We start from the raw sequence: 15,131 nt of genomic DNA, 5'->3' as shown, positions 1-15,131 counted from the left end.
TAAAGCCCCAGTATCTGTAAGGTCCTGAGTAAAGCCCCAGTATCTATAAGGTTTTCAGTAAAGCCCCAGTATCTGTAAGGTCTTCAGTAAAGCCCCAGTATCTGTAAGGTCTTCAGTAAAGCCATGGCCAAGGTCTTCAGTAAAGTCACAGTATCTATAAGGTCTTCAGTAAAGCCCCAGTATCTGTAAGGTCTTCAGTAAAGCCATGGCCAAGGTCTTCAGTAAAGTCACAGTATCTATAAGGTCTTCAGTAAAGCCCCAGTATCTATAAGGTCTTCAGTAAAGCCTCAGTATCTGTAAGGTCTTCAGTAAAGCCATGGCCAAGGTCTTCAGTAAAGTCACAGTATCTATAAGGTTTTCAGTAAAGCCCCATGATCTGTAAGGTCTTCAGTAAAGCCATGGCCAAGGTCTTCAGTAAAGTCACAGTATCTATAAGGTCTTCAGTAAAGCCTCAGTATCTGTAAGGTCTTCAGTAAAGCCATGGCCAAGGTCTTCAGTAAAGCCCCAGTATCCATAAGGTCTTCAGTAAAGCCTCAGTATCTGTAAGGTCTTCAGTAAAGCCATGGCCAAGGTTTTCAGTAAAGCCCCAGTATCTGCAAGGTCTTCAGTAAAGTCACAATATCTATAAGGTCTTCAGTAAAGCCCCAGTATCTGTAAGGTCTTCGGTAAAGCCCCAGTATCTTTAAGGTCCTGAGTAAAGCCCCAGTATCTGTAAGGTCCTGAGTAAAGCCACAGACCTGGGCACAGGGCATGCTATGAGGTGTGCTGGCGGAGGGAACTGGGCTCTCAGCATGTTGCATGGACACAGTTGCCTGGCTTAAGAGCTAGACTAATGTTTACATGCAGTGGATGAATACATATTTCAACAAGAATGGGAGCATTCAGAGAATGCAAACCTCCGCCTTGTGACCTTGACCTTTGACCTTGACATCTGAAAATCGAATCAATTATTGCCATGATATTACCCAATCTCCCCACAAAGTTTGATGGAAATCTGTCCATGAGTTTCTGCGTAATCCTGCTGACAAACAGACAGACAAACAAACAAACATACAGGGGCGAAAACATAACCTCCTTGGCGGAGGTAATTATAGTCCTGTGTACATACAGTCAATCCTTCAATCCCAGTCCTGATCTGTTGCAGAAGGTACCACACTACCACACTCCACACAATTTGTCTTGTCAAGTAGTTAAGCCATCTAAATGCTAGCACAACCATTTATTTGGTGAGTAGCCTGACCAATATCATCCTGGACCCAATTTTAGTTTTCTCAAGCTTTGTTGGACTAAGACATTTGTTGGACCAGTGCAGTCGTGTTCATCATCTCTTAGTTGGATACATTCTCTTGGTCGGATGGCTGTTTGGGTATCGGTGTAATGCGTGTAAATGCAGTCAGTGTCTATCATCTGTATGGAAGCCTGGAGTACAGTGGCAGCCAACACCATCTCATTAAATCTCCCAGACTGCACTCAGCAGGTGATGTGTACTCACAGAGAGACAAACAGGAGGAGATGAAAGCAAACCCACAGCTTTTTAATCATCCAGTCATTGCACAGCTCTGCACGGTGCTACAGTTCATCCAGTCATTGCACAGCTCTGCACGGTGCTACAGTTTGACCCCAATGGGATGTTGCCATGCGTATTATGATTCTGAAGAAGTCTGTGGGCAGTGAAGACTACAGCTAGATTGGGCATGTGAATTAAGTGTTCTTTGGGTTGTAGTGCGCTTATGCTTTTTCCTTGCACTGTCTACATTCTGATATAACCTCTTATCTGTTGTCTCCTCTTTCATTTATTGACTTATTTACATTTTGCTGTGCTTCTCTCTCTCTCTCTCTTTCTCTCTCTCTCTCTCTCTCTCTCTCTCTCTCTCTCCCCCCATCTTTCTCTCCAGTAAATCTCTATGCAGTCCTTGATGATAAAACAGAAGAGATGGAAAACAGAAGAGTTCGGTGTGTGGTTTTGCAGGCTCTGTGTCTACAGGCAGAAGTGGTCGGTCACCCCCCCCCCAGACGCCCTGCAGGATGACGCGTGCTTTATAGACTGATGTGATGGTTGGGGTGACACATACGTATCAACAAAAACAACACAACAAAAAGCAAACAAAGCAAACTCCCAATTCCAGGACAAAAAAGACCAGAGACACTGGCCCTTCCCCCCTGAGCATCCCCTTACCCCTCCTTACTCCAGTACCTGAGGTACTCCCTAGAGGCTCTTGGAGCCAAGAATATGTGTGATGTCACGTGCATGTTTGATCCCCCCCTACCCTCCACTTTGTCTGTGAAGAGGACATGGTGCTATAAGCGCCCCAATACAGCCATCATTAACCTTTCCAGGGAAAGCCTGATGCCATCTTGACTGGACTTTAGCAGGCATGCAGTCTGTGTCCATGCTGTTTGATTACTGTTAGCCTACTCATTTGATTTAGCTTTGTGTGAGAGTGTGCTTTTAAGCCACTTGGGACACATCAGACAGCATCAGCATTGTCTTTTTTTTTTTTTTGTTGGTTAAATATTAGAAACATTGTAGTATCATTTTGTCAAGCTGGTGGTGTTGAAATTAAAGACACAAATCTATGCTACATAGAGAGACTATAAGGAGACTGGTTGGCTGCCTGATCTTTGGGATGGTAATTCTGGTACGTAGACAGTATCTTTTCATAGCCCCAATGTATCATGAGCAGAAAAGGGAAAACCCAAGTATCGAGACTAAAGAAGTGATGCTGTCTTACTTTGAACTGTGTTAAAAATACATCAATCATTCTCGTGATAATAACTGTTCATACGGTTCATTTAATTTTGCTGCTGGTACATTGTCCCATATCATTATATATAGTCACAAATGTAGTAGGTTGTCCAAACAACTTTGGCTTCTTTACATTTATGAGTTTCAGATGACTGCATTTTTTGTGTTTTTTTTTTTTTTTTTTTTACTATTTATTGTGTTTCACAATATAAGATATATTTGTTTATAAAGTCCACGATGATTGAGGTGAACAGTCAACTTCGTACTGTCCAATCAGTTGAATATAACAGACAGAGCCATGCTATTTCATTTATGTTAGCGTCATGATTCTGTTATCTATACAAAACATGTGTGTGTGTGAGAGAGAGATTGTTAAAATGTATTAAACAAATGTGTTGAATCCCTATCATGTAAGACATCATGGGTGAGTGAATGCATCCTGTGTATCCTCAGTGAAGTGTTTCTTCTGAAGGACAGTGCAAAATCTGTACCACTGTACTTACTTCCTGAGTATATATTTTTGTCACAGCTGACAAACTTTAACAATGTGACATTTGGAATTATTTATAATCATTTGTCTCAGCTTTGTATAGATTGTTTTATTATTTTTTTCTATATCAGGGACAGAATGCTTGCTGTTTAACAGACTGTCCATAAGACCAATTGTAATCAGTTACTGTCAATGGCATCAGACCGAGTGTAGCAATTATGTGTTGTCAGTGTGTCGACTCCATATTTTTTCCATTGCCTTATAGGAAAGGAAAAAGATGAATCATGGATAGAGTTGGATAGAGTTGGTTGTTACGTTTCCCATGCTCACACCATGTGACAGTTGACTTGGTTATCTGTATTAATATGAATATAAATGATATGTTTTCATTACAGTAATGTAAAAACTTTTTTTTTTCTGTCTTTGTTCTTTGGCTGCAAACAAAAAGGTTGATGTTCACTCAGTCCTTTTGTACATGCAGTTTGTCAGGTAGTCCCACTGTAAATGTTATCAGCGCTACTGGACAATAGTGTACTGTGTATGTATAAACTCAGTAAGTTCTCTGGTGTAAGTGTGTGTATCGGGACCAGGGTCGTCTGTCTTGATGGGTGTGAATGTTGTGTCATGAATGAACTGCATGTATTTGATCAGAGTATCAGTCACTGGAAAATGTTATTTGACCTCCTCTGTCCATCTAAGAAATGGTGGCCAAATCCATGTGTGTACGGGGATTAGCCGATATTGTGTAAAGGAAAATAAATAAAACATACATGTGAATCAAAATCATCCCCCTCTTTAATACAAACAGATGACGTATACTTTTCTGTTTGTTTTATAGCCTATGTAGCCCATTGTCTAGCAGCATATTTCTATGGTCTAGTAGAGTTTTCTTTTATTACGTCAACTTCTTTCGAGATTGTAGCGTTTCACGGTTTCCTTGGCAACAGTAATGTCCAACGCAACGCGAGCACCTGTGGATAAATTAACCACGTGCCACTAGTTGCGCTCTCGCTGGGCGTGAGACACCGTTTGATCAGATGGACACCGGTGACTTTACCGCTCTCAGAGCGGAGACGCCTTTTAAGGTATTGTTGTCAGGTACATTTTTAATTACTGCATATTATCAAGCTATGTTCGAACACTTTATTATAGCGTGCAAACATACATTATCCTTGCAAATGAATAAATGGGATTTTGATGTCTGAGGTTGAGGAAGCCTATGAGAACCATGGCAGTGGTTGGTTCACACCGGAATCCGAGTCAGTCAGCGACTCGTCAGAAACCGTCAGCGGTAAGGGAGTAAATTAATAGTTACATTTGACTCAATGACCTAATGATATACTTTCATGTTATTTATGGTATATTTAAATTTCTGAGTTGTGTGTTACACTAATGAAACACCTGTTTTATTCTTTACAAATCAAACACATTTAACCTCAACCTCTTGATTCAGTAATTCAGTTCAAGAACATTTTAAACAAACCCATAAAACCCTGAGTGTGTGGGTGCCCAGTCCACAGCCTATCTGATGTGAAAACAGATATAAATGTACTCTGTGCTCTATTTGTTCGTGTAAAAGTGTTGTTGTTTCACAGAAACCTACAGTGTTTTGATGGCAGAACTACACAAAGAGATAAATGAATGTGATATTTTGCACAAGGATGAACTCCATGAATTTCTATCTTCCAAACTGAAGGTACTACATCAGCTCTATAGAAATGTCAATGTTAAACTTGTATGAACTGCACTGTCATATGAAAAACCAACACTTCTTAAACTAAAATCTGAGGATCTACTGTTTTCTGTGCGACAGCCTCTGCTAGACAAATTTGTCTGCGGGATGTCTAAGGTTCACCACTTGTCTGAGCAGCTTCAGCTAGCTCTGGAGTTCACTGGGTCCCCCTCCCCAGATGACAAAGACCCTTCGGACAGGCAGACACAACTTTGTGTGCCCTTGCTGAAGGATATGCTTTCCAAGATTGGCTTTGAAAAAAACATGGTGAGGCTCTTCTTGACAGGTACAGTGTTATACCATGAAAAGGGGCCAAGTAGATGTAGCACAACTATGGGCTTTGAGGGTCCACAATGCATGCCATGTCAGACATATTCATATCTTCAAGTATACCAATTTATTCTTGTCAAATCATAGTTGCTTTATTTTACTTTTCAAATAATGAATAGAAGCAATGAGGATTAATAATAGAGTTGGATTTGCTGGTTATCATACGAGATACCGTTCTCTATATGCGTCAGACATACACACAATAATTCCGTTTAATTGGTCTGCCACCTTTAACTCTGTATACCTTTCACCATGATTTGTAAAACATATGGACCACATGAACCTAACTAAACTCAGTTCATGTTGCATTTGTGTTTAGGATGACCTGCAGACCTACCTGATCACCTCTGACCGCACATGCCTGCTCTCTGACGTGGAGGCCCTGAGGATGGAGCTGAGAGACTGCCAGCAACGCCACCAGGTCACCACCCAGGGCCTACAGGAGTCTCTGCACGCCACAGAGGAGCACTACAAGGCCCTCATCGCGCGGCTGCAGCAGGGCCTCCAGTCCTCTGAGAACCAGGTGCAGTGTCTGCAACAGCTCTTCAGGACATCCGAGGAGAACGTGGAGGCACTACGCAGCAGCCTGCACACCTCCCAGGAGGAGAGCCAGAGTCTGCAGCAGGACCAGTGCTTGTCCGAGGACAGCCTCCGGGTGCTGAAGCAGGAGCTCAGTGGCTATGAGGGCCGCTTGCAGGCCGTCCAACAGCAGCTCCAGGTCTCGGAGGAGAGCGTGCAGCTGCTGCAGAGGAACCTGCAGGTCTCGGAGGAGCTGTGTCAGTCCCTGCAGCAGCGGCTGCTTCTCTCGGAGGAGAAGGCCCAGACACTGCAGGAGGCCGCAGAGCTGTGGGAGGGCCAGGCCAAGAGCACTGAGGCCCAGAAGCAGCTGCGCGAAGAGGAGCTGGAGGCCGTGCACGAGCAGACAGTGAAGAAGATCATGCAGGCCGTCAAGTCCGGCAAGGAGATCCTGGAGAGTCAGCAGCAGGAAGCCCTGAGATGTCTGAAGGAGGCAGCGGAGAGAGAGAGAGCCCTGCGGGAGGCAGTGGCCACAGAACAGACACAGCACCGGAGAGAAGTAGAAAAGCTCCAGGAAAACGCAGATAGGGCCCAAGAGGACAAGGTCAAAGTGGAACAAGCGCTGCGGGGACAGAGTGAGCAATGCTGTCCATTAGATATGACAGGAAATTGACCAGATTTTTCTTTAAAGAGGTTTTACAATGAGAGGATTCACCAAGACTGGGTAAAGAACTAATGCGCCTTTTTCATCTGTTTTCCAGTAATTGGCCTGAAAAATCAACTAGTGGAGGAACTCTGCAGGGCAAACAAAAAGTTAGAGGGATCAGCAAAGTATGAGAAGGAACTCCAAGAAACTGTTAGGGATCTGAGGTAAAAGATTCAAGGTTTTGAAAAGCTGTATTGTTTGTGAGGCATTCTGAACAACTCCCCCTAATATAAGTCCTCATAGAGACATCAAAGAAAACATTCTTATATAACTCGACAGCACAATGCCTCAAAATTTAACAATGACAGCAATACATTTCTACTGTGAGTCATCATTTTGCCTTGTTACCATGTGAACCTTTCCCATTACTGAAGTCAGCTCTTTCATTAATCTTTATGTTATAAAGAGACCAGAGACTCTCAGCATTGATTAAGCAGTCCACTGTCCTGATGTTCCTACAGAAAAGCCCTGCGACAGCAAAAGGAGGGCCGTGACCTAGCCTTGGACTGCTTGAGAAGGAGGCACCATGATGTGACTACAGTCCAGCGCCTCCTGGAGGCCAACATTCAGTACTGCGGCCTTGCTCCAGTGTGCCCAGAGCCACAGACCCAGCAGCATGCCCCCTTGAGGGCCCAGAGCAGTCTACTCCAGCCTCAGGAGCTGCGGCAGGACCTGCAGGAGGTGAAGACCCAACTGGACTCTGCCATGAAGACGGAGGAGCTGGAGCGCCATGAGGACAGGCAGGGGAAAGGGGAGTGGGACGAGGTGCTGAGGCGGGCTGAAGAGTGGCAGAGAGAGGCGGAGAGACTGGTAAGGCTCAGAGGAGCTGAGGCCACCTTCACTCTGGGGTGGCCAAACCTGCTTCCTTAAGACCCCTTGTTCTTTAATATTTTAAATTCAAGGCTAGTTGTAGTAAAGGGTACATTTTAGAACAGGCAGGATTTGTCAGAGTGAAACCAAGACTAACCAGAGAGTGCCTGTGTAGGGTAGATGGAGTAGGCACACTAACCAGAGTGTGTCTGTGTATGGTAGATTGAGTAACCACAGAGAGTGTCTGTGTAGGGTAGATGGTGTAAGTAGAGAGTGTCTGTGTAGGGTAGATGGAGTAAGCAGAGAGTGCCTGTGTAGGGTAGATGGAGTAAGCAGAGAGTGTCTAAGTAGGGTAGATGGAGTAAGCAGACTAACCAGAGTGTGTCTGTGTAGGGTAGATTGAGTAACCACAGAGTGTCTGAGTAGGGTAGATGGAGTAAGCAGACTAACCAGAGTGTGTCTGTGTAGGGTAGATTGAGTAACCTAAGAGAGTGTCTGAGTAGGGTAGATGGAGTAAGCAGAGTGCCTGTGTAGGGTAGATGGAGTAAGCAGACTAACCAGAGTGTGTCTGTGTAGGGTAGATTGAGTAACCACAGAGTGTCTGAGTAGGGTAGATGGAGTAAGCAGACTAACCAGAGCGTGTCTGTGTAGGGTAGATTGAGTAAGCAGAGTGTCTGAGTAGAGTAGATGGAGTAAGCAGAGAGTGTCTGTGTAGGGTAGATGGTGTAAGCAGAAGTGTTGTGCTTTACTGAATCAGCCTCCATTTTCCTCACCCCATCTCATTTCCATTTATTTTCCCACTAGGTGTTCCAGTATCAATTAAACTGTGATAGTTGAAAGATGTTAAACATCATCTGGGCGTAATTTGTCGTAAAAATGCTTTGGTGAGCAACATGATGAAAACACATGGAATGGCTTGTGTGTAATGACTAAAAAAAAAAAAAAACACCTCATACACTGGTTAGTCAGTAGATTGATATTGCTTTGTACGAACATTAGTGTAATAACCCCCCCATGCACAAAGACACAGAGACAGTGGGTGTGCTAAAAATGGAAAATCAGCTCATTATCACTTCTCAAGGTGTCCTGAAGTTGTCCAATTTCAATGTCTTGATGTTTTAATCCATCACAGTCACCAGTGTCCCACTCTTTGTGCGTTGCCGGGCAGGTGAACAGCCTTGAGTATGTGAAGATGGATCTCGCACTGAGAGAAGCACAGAGAGATGCTGATGACGGGCCATGTGCTCCGTCCTCTCCTCCCAACACTGCCCCTCTGTCCTCTCCTCCCATCACTGCCTGTCGCTCACACTCTGCGGATATGGTCTTACAAAGGTATGTAGCCCTCAAGGTTTTCCGTTTGCGCATACGAGTGCAGTCATTCTTTAAAATAGATCATACTGTCATACCAATAGGGCCGGAGACTTGTTTGAGAGTGTTTCAAAACCTCCGCTTGAAATAAAGGCAGAACAGTAAACACAGCAGGTCTCCATCTCCATGGAATCGGTTGGATAATGTATGAGAACCCGGTATTGAGCCTAGCCCATCCATCCCTTCCCTCCCTCTAAGCTTGCATGCATTGATTCATCACCAGTTCACTTCCCTTTCACTTTTACACTTTCACTTCACTTTTTTTCACTTTTCACCAGTTTTGCAGCTTTGAAATCTAAATCAGGCCATGATGTCCTGGGTGGTCTGTGGGTTATTAGTCAACTCTTTACATGCAATTGGGGAAGAATGCTTATTTTATGTGGTTTGGCTGTGTGTGTCACTACCCTGGATGGGTCAAATGCAGAGGTGGAATTCAGAGTGTGTCTGTCTACACCACCTCTGCCAGAGTCACTTTCACTTTCACTTCACTTGACTTCCAGACCGGCTGCTGTGGAAGACTGCTGCCCTGCCGGGACAAACAACGAGTCTTTAGCAGCCGTCCAGAGGAGGCTTAGAAACCTGCAGTCAGGTAGGTGTGCACATCTGACCATTGGCAGTGCCTCTTGTCATAGAATAATTTCATTGTATATTGGTCTCTTGAATATTGTGAAATTAAAATGTCAACCTATGTATGTATTGTTTTCACAGTTCATTTTCAGAAGAGTCTAAAGGAGTTTCTTCGTATGCCATAGACAACACATTATGAAAAGCAATGCTGCCTATTACATTTATAAACTCTAAAACTTAATGAATTCATTTTTTTCTCTCATGATCCACTGGCTTTGTGTCTCTTTATTTTTGTAGTTATTGGCTTATTTCTAGACATCCTATGTGTTCTTCTTTACCAGTACTAAAGCAATTCTGCTACGTATCTCTATCAGATTCCACGATCTAGTGGAAGTCATCACACCTGTCAAACTTTTCTCAGGACTTTACTGTGGGCTCCGAGATCATACTGTAATAACGTAGTAATGGGCTGAAACTGAACAATGTAGATACTGTAAAATTGTATTGTGGCAGTAGTATGTGTAATTTGACAAGCTATCAAAAGAAAAATATTTATAATACACAAAAATATGTAGGGGGGGGGGGGGGGGGGGGGCTACATCAGCGACACAACACTAAAGAAGGGATAGAGACAGAGAAAGGAAGATAGAAACAGAGGCCAAGAGAGATGAAGGAGAGATGATGAAGAGAGCTGATGATCACAGCTACAGGTTCTGGCAGCACTGCAGTTTGTTCCCCCTCTGTCCGTCTGTGGTGGGTGGGACGCTGATGTCCACCACGTTGTTGCCCGGCGACTCGTCATGCGCTGATCGGTCTGCAATCTGCTTCTGTGATACGATACGGTGGATCTCTACAAAGGCAAGACGAACACAATTAAGAAAGAGGGGGGGGGGGGGGGGGGGGGGGGGGGGGTTGTCTCAGCTCAGATAATACAGTAAGGAACATCTCCAATGTGCATCTGCATTTAAAGGGATTTTCTGGAGCCTCTAATTGAATATAAAATCATTTTGTTAATTGTTTATGACTTCTTCATGATTTAAGGCATAATATGAATACCAGTCCTGTGGTCTTTTAGATGACACCAAAAATAAACACAATTTACAAACCTTTTTCACCAGCTTAATCATCAGTTACTATACTTTATGCTATGAACAACCTCACAACAAATTATTAAAATACATAAAATCCCAACCTGTCAGGATGTTTTTGAAAGCTTCCTCCACATTTGTTGAGTCCAAGGCTGAGGTCTCAATAAATGAAAGATCGTTTTTCTCTGGAAAAAAAGGGGCAGAAGTAAATTAACTTAAATGTATCTTTTATCAACAAATTATTACTTGTATATATAATATATATATTATTGTTATCCTTGTGCACAACATGATCAAAGCATGAGCAATCATGACAGACAAAAGATCACGATAGACAGTAGATCATGACAGACAGTAGATCATGACAGACAGTAGATCACGATAGACAGTAGACCACGACAGACAGTAGATCATGACAGACAAAAAAACATGACAGACAGTAGATCATGACAGACAGTAGATCATGACAGACAGTAGACCACGACAGACAGTAGATCACGATAGACAGTAGACCACGACAGACAGTAGATCAGGACAGACAGTAGACCACGACAGACAGTAGATCAGGACAGACAGTAGATCAGGACAGACAGTAGACCACGACAGACAGTAGATCAGGACAGACAGTAGATCAGGACAGACAGTAGATCATGACAGATAGTAGATCATGACAGACAGTAGAACATAACAGACAGTAGAACGTGGGCTATTTGTGCATTGAAAGTGGAACAACTGCAATCTATTCTCTGACTCTGACAATGGCATGCCATCAATTTAATTTAATTCAATTTTATTTATATATATATCGCAAATAAAACTTCAAACTGCACAATAAAACTGCCTCAAGGCGGTTTACAGAGCCCAGAGCCTGAACCCCTTTAGAGCCAGCACAATGACGACAGGGGCAAGAAAACTCCCTGTTCATCAGGAAGAAACCTTAAGCAGAATCGCGGCACATAAGGTCTAGCCTATCTGCTGAGGTCGGCCGGGTACATGACAATGAAACGGCTGCATATTGGAGCTTGTAATTGTACTTTTACCTACAACTAGTTATTTTTCTCTCTCTGCAGGGGCGCAGATACCACTGGGGACGAGGGAGACATGCCCCTCCCCAGATTCATAGTGACCCTGATCCGTCCCCACCACTCTCCCTACGTAAGGCGACAATCATCAGTAAATAACGTTTAATAAATGTTAGCATCCCCCCCCAGTTCAAAGATCCCATCTGCACCGCTGTGTCTCTGTACCGTGTGGCATACCTGCAAAGGCACGGGCATCGTCAGTGGGCACAGCTCTGTTTCTCTGTAACGTGTGGCATACCTGCAAAGGCACGGGCCTCGTCGGTGGGCACAGCTCTGAGGTGCCGCAGATCACTCTTGTTGCCCACAAGCATTATGACGATGTTGTTGTCAGCGTGGTCTCTTAGCTCCTTCAGCCAACGTTCCACATTCTCATAGGTCAAATGTTTGGCGATGTCATAAACTAAGAGGGCGCCCACTGCTCCCCTATAGTAGCTGATGGAGAGAAAAGAGGGTGGAAGACAAAGGATAAGTATTATAGGAAACTTGATTGACTGTATAGGCACATACATGAATAATTCTTGGAGGGGTGTAGTATGAAATCAGGGAGGGCCAATACATTGTCAAATTTTGGTGCATGCCTGGAAAAGAGTTTGGTGGATAACTGCATTGTGAGTGAACTCTGAAACTACTTCTTCTAGTCCATAATTTCTAAATTTGCCTCCTCCCAAACAGACCTAAATACTGAGGAATGATCTCAGAAATGGCCCACGTATAAAGATCGGGACAGACAGATTATTTATGAATCTAGATGCCTACATTCAAATGACCCCAATGCAACACACTCACGCCGAGGTAATGGCTCTGTACCGCTCCTGCCCGGCCGTGTCCCATATCTGCGCCTTTATCGTCTTCCCATCGACCTGGATGCTGCGGGTGGCGAACTCCACGCCTATTGTGCTCTTGCTCTCCAGGTTGAACTCGTTCCGCGTAAAACGTGAAAGCAAGTTACTCTTTCCAACGCCAGAATCTCCAATCAGTACCACTGTAAGAGGACAGCACACAACCTCAAAAATAACAGCGCTACAGGTGTAGACTAGGTCATTTAAAAACAAACCGTTTGTGTTGGTGTTATAGCTTACAGCACTGCTGCTAGCTATAATTTATACGGCAGGAGAGGTCGAAGAAGAAAGTCGTGTCTACACTGACCATTATCACTTGGCTTTCTTAATGATAGATGAAAAAAAGGTTTTCAATTTATAGTCTACAAAGGTTGCAAGCAACTGTTACACCACGAGCCGGCTGTCATGGAGAGTTGTTGAGCTATTGTTATTCCTGACCGGAGGAAACTGCCGAACTTTGTCCCCCTGGCTTCACACTGCAGGAAGCTGATAACACAGTTGAGCTCATCACATCTCTATCTACACAGCACTTTTTGGTCGTCTCTCTTTCCTGTTTAAATTGTAGACCTAGGCCTGTATTCCATGCGAGCTATGCTTTAGCCTATGCGAGCAACATTGCAATGTTTGTGAGGGCCAGCAAAAGCTATGGCATCAGTGTTTCTTTTCGGCCTAACCCATGGTCTGTAGGTTATATATTGCAAACACCCACTGACATGCTTCAAACCACCTGGCCATAGCAATACATTTCGTTTGCCAAATTGGTACGCTATTCACGTACTGATTCACCCACTTCGGCTAGCTGTCAATCGTCCTGATGTAAGAGCGCATCATCCATGCCTAGACAACAATTAGCCTTAAAAAGAACATCTTGAATTTCAAAACAAAAACAAAGATGTTCACAGTTGACCACTGTTAAATAGAACACTTTAAAACAATAGCCTCAAGGGCGATGTAAATGAAATACAAAAACCAACGCATGAAGTAGGCTAAACTATCAAATGCACAATCTGAAAACTAATTCCAGATGTTTATGAATTGATCAAAGACAGGAGCCCTGCTGATGCAGCTGCGGGCGTTGCATTGCAATGACAGCTTTTGTGGCCATAGCTGTAATGATCTCACCAAGGATTCCGACACATAGCCTACGTTACATCCTGTTTGCATTGCATTTTGTGAACGCATTTCCATGGTTTGACACACAGACCACTACCACTATCGCTAAAATACAAACAAGTGATTCATCTAACGGTATCCAAAACTGAAGGGGGGTGCAGTCATCACAATTAGCTTACCTTTGAACAAGAAATCGTACTCATCGTCTCTGTTGCCCATTGTAGAAAGAAACGCACCGAGCAGTAGTCCGAGCGGACTGCCTCAGACTAATTACTTTTATGTCGAGATGTTTATTCAAAGTAAAAAGGATAAAAACTTATCGAGCAAGTCAATGCGCCAATGCAGTCTGTCATATGTTGCTAACCGCAGGAAAAGAGATCCTTAACTCTGCAGAAGGGGTGGAGTCCATTAACATTTTCCCATTCCATACACAGGATGGCGCTATTGTTCACGTCTGGCAAAATCTGTGCCAGAATCGAAAAAGAAGGCACCAAACGACAGCGGCCCTTTCCCCAAAGGTCCTAATGTATGCATCATTAATGAATTCCATATCACATGGAATTGTCCTTTGGCAGCATGATGTTGTTTGAAAAGATTGCCACAGAATGCAAGTTAAATTGGTGTCCCCTAGACTACTATTGGCAGAGGTGGGTCGAGTAAGCAAACGCTGTACTCAAGTAAAAGTATTGTTCCTTTATAATAATAATAATAATAATAATAATAACTCAAATAGAAATACAAAATATATATAACCATATAGATTTCACCCACAATTCATACAAACAGTGAGAGGAAAAGAACACTAATATGTGAGACTGAAACCATATTGAGAAACTATCCAATGAAGTCTTGATTGTTTCATGTTTGCTTTCCTTTTTTTTAACATCAATATATCAGATTTTGCTAGGTCAGCCAGTAGGTCGTGAGGGGGTCCATGAGAAAATTTCATGAGAATGACGTAAACTTCATTATCCTACAAACAATGCAATTATTCGTACACACACCTGTGAAGCTGACTGGAATCAGTGAGTCTCCCACACCCACAAAGAAACAGTTTCGACCATAGATCGAAGTTGTTGTTCTGTGGTGAAGGTGCTTCCCTTCTGAATTCATGGTTTCCATAGACGTCACTTCCGAAAAGCCTGCCGCTATATTTGTGACCAATTTGGGCATAGACATTTATAAATGTCTTTTGATTTGGGTGCCACTGCTTAAGATAACCAGTGTTTTGTATTGTAAGCATTCTTCCTGTCAAAGGGAGTTAAAAAAATAAAACCGTTCAGAAACCTCCGTTTGCCACCATTACAAAGAGTGCTAGACACCTGTGGACTCGCGTTTGCATCAGTAGTAAGTTGATGTAACAGAAGTGACTGATTTATCACTTGTACTGCTTTTTCATTCCGCTTTTCTGCACTACCTGACCAGACCCGATCAGATCACTGAGAACTGCCTTTCTACCTGTTATGGCACTATTGAATCTATATAGGCTATAACCATATATTCGATCTTAGTTTATTTAGCAAATTATTTATGGCATTTACGTTTTCAATATAAAAGAGATGAGTGGAGAATGCATTAAAATAAAGTAGGCTATATTACCCTAAATAAGAACAGTTTTTTTTTATTGCATTGTGTATAAGAACTGCTGTTTAATGTTCAAAATCCGGTTCGACCTGCCCCATCCAGTTTCTTCTTAACCCCCTAAACAGACACTGCTGTGACTTCCCCAAACTAACGCAATTTC

At 43.2% G+C, this 15,131-nt stretch overlaps 2 protein-coding genes across 2 annotated transcripts in view; one reads left to right on the top strand and one right to left on the bottom strand.

Moving 5' to 3' along the window:
* LOC308381645 (phosphatidylinositol 4-phosphate 5-kinase type-1 gamma-like) overlaps positions 1–7,390 on the top strand; it is a gene marked incomplete at its 3' end in the record, with an annotated part of 41,199 nt that extends 33,809 nt beyond the window's left edge. Inside the window, exons 19-22 of the mRNA XM_080859232.1 lie at positions 5,050–5,235; positions 5,618–6,449; positions 6,576–6,684; positions 6,982–7,390. Coding sequence (XP_080715358.1) covers positions 5,050–5,235; positions 5,618–6,449; positions 6,576–6,684; positions 6,982–7,390 — 1,536 coding nt within the window. The remainder of the gene's footprint in view (positions 1–5,049; positions 5,236–5,617; positions 6,450–6,575; positions 6,685–6,981) is intronic.
* Positions 7,391–9,969: 2,579 nt separating this feature from the next.
* LOC308381507 (ras-related protein Rab-11B-like) lies at positions 9,970–13,634 on the bottom strand (the record flags this gene model as incomplete). Its single annotated transcript, XM_080859094.1, has 5 exons — positions 13,567–13,634; positions 12,222–12,417; positions 11,674–11,867; positions 10,458–10,538; positions 9,970–10,115 (listed from the first exon to the last, which is right to left on the bottom strand). Exons 1-5 carry the CDS (start codon positions 13,604–13,606, stop codon positions 9,970–9,972), a joined length of 657 nt encoding a protein of 218 aa, XP_080715220.1. The 5' UTR covers positions 13,607–13,634.
* Between the last annotated feature and the right edge of the window lie 1,497 nt (positions 13,635–15,131).

Source organism: Sprattus sprattus (genome assembly GCF_963457725.1).
Source record: "Sprattus sprattus genome assembly, chromosome: 20".
In the NCBI taxonomy this organism is placed as follows: domain Eukaryota; kingdom Metazoa; phylum Chordata; class Actinopteri; order Clupeiformes; family Clupeidae; genus Sprattus; species Sprattus sprattus.
The sequence above is the reverse complement of the archived record's forward strand: the minus strand, read 5'-3'. Positions and strand labels throughout refer to the sequence as shown.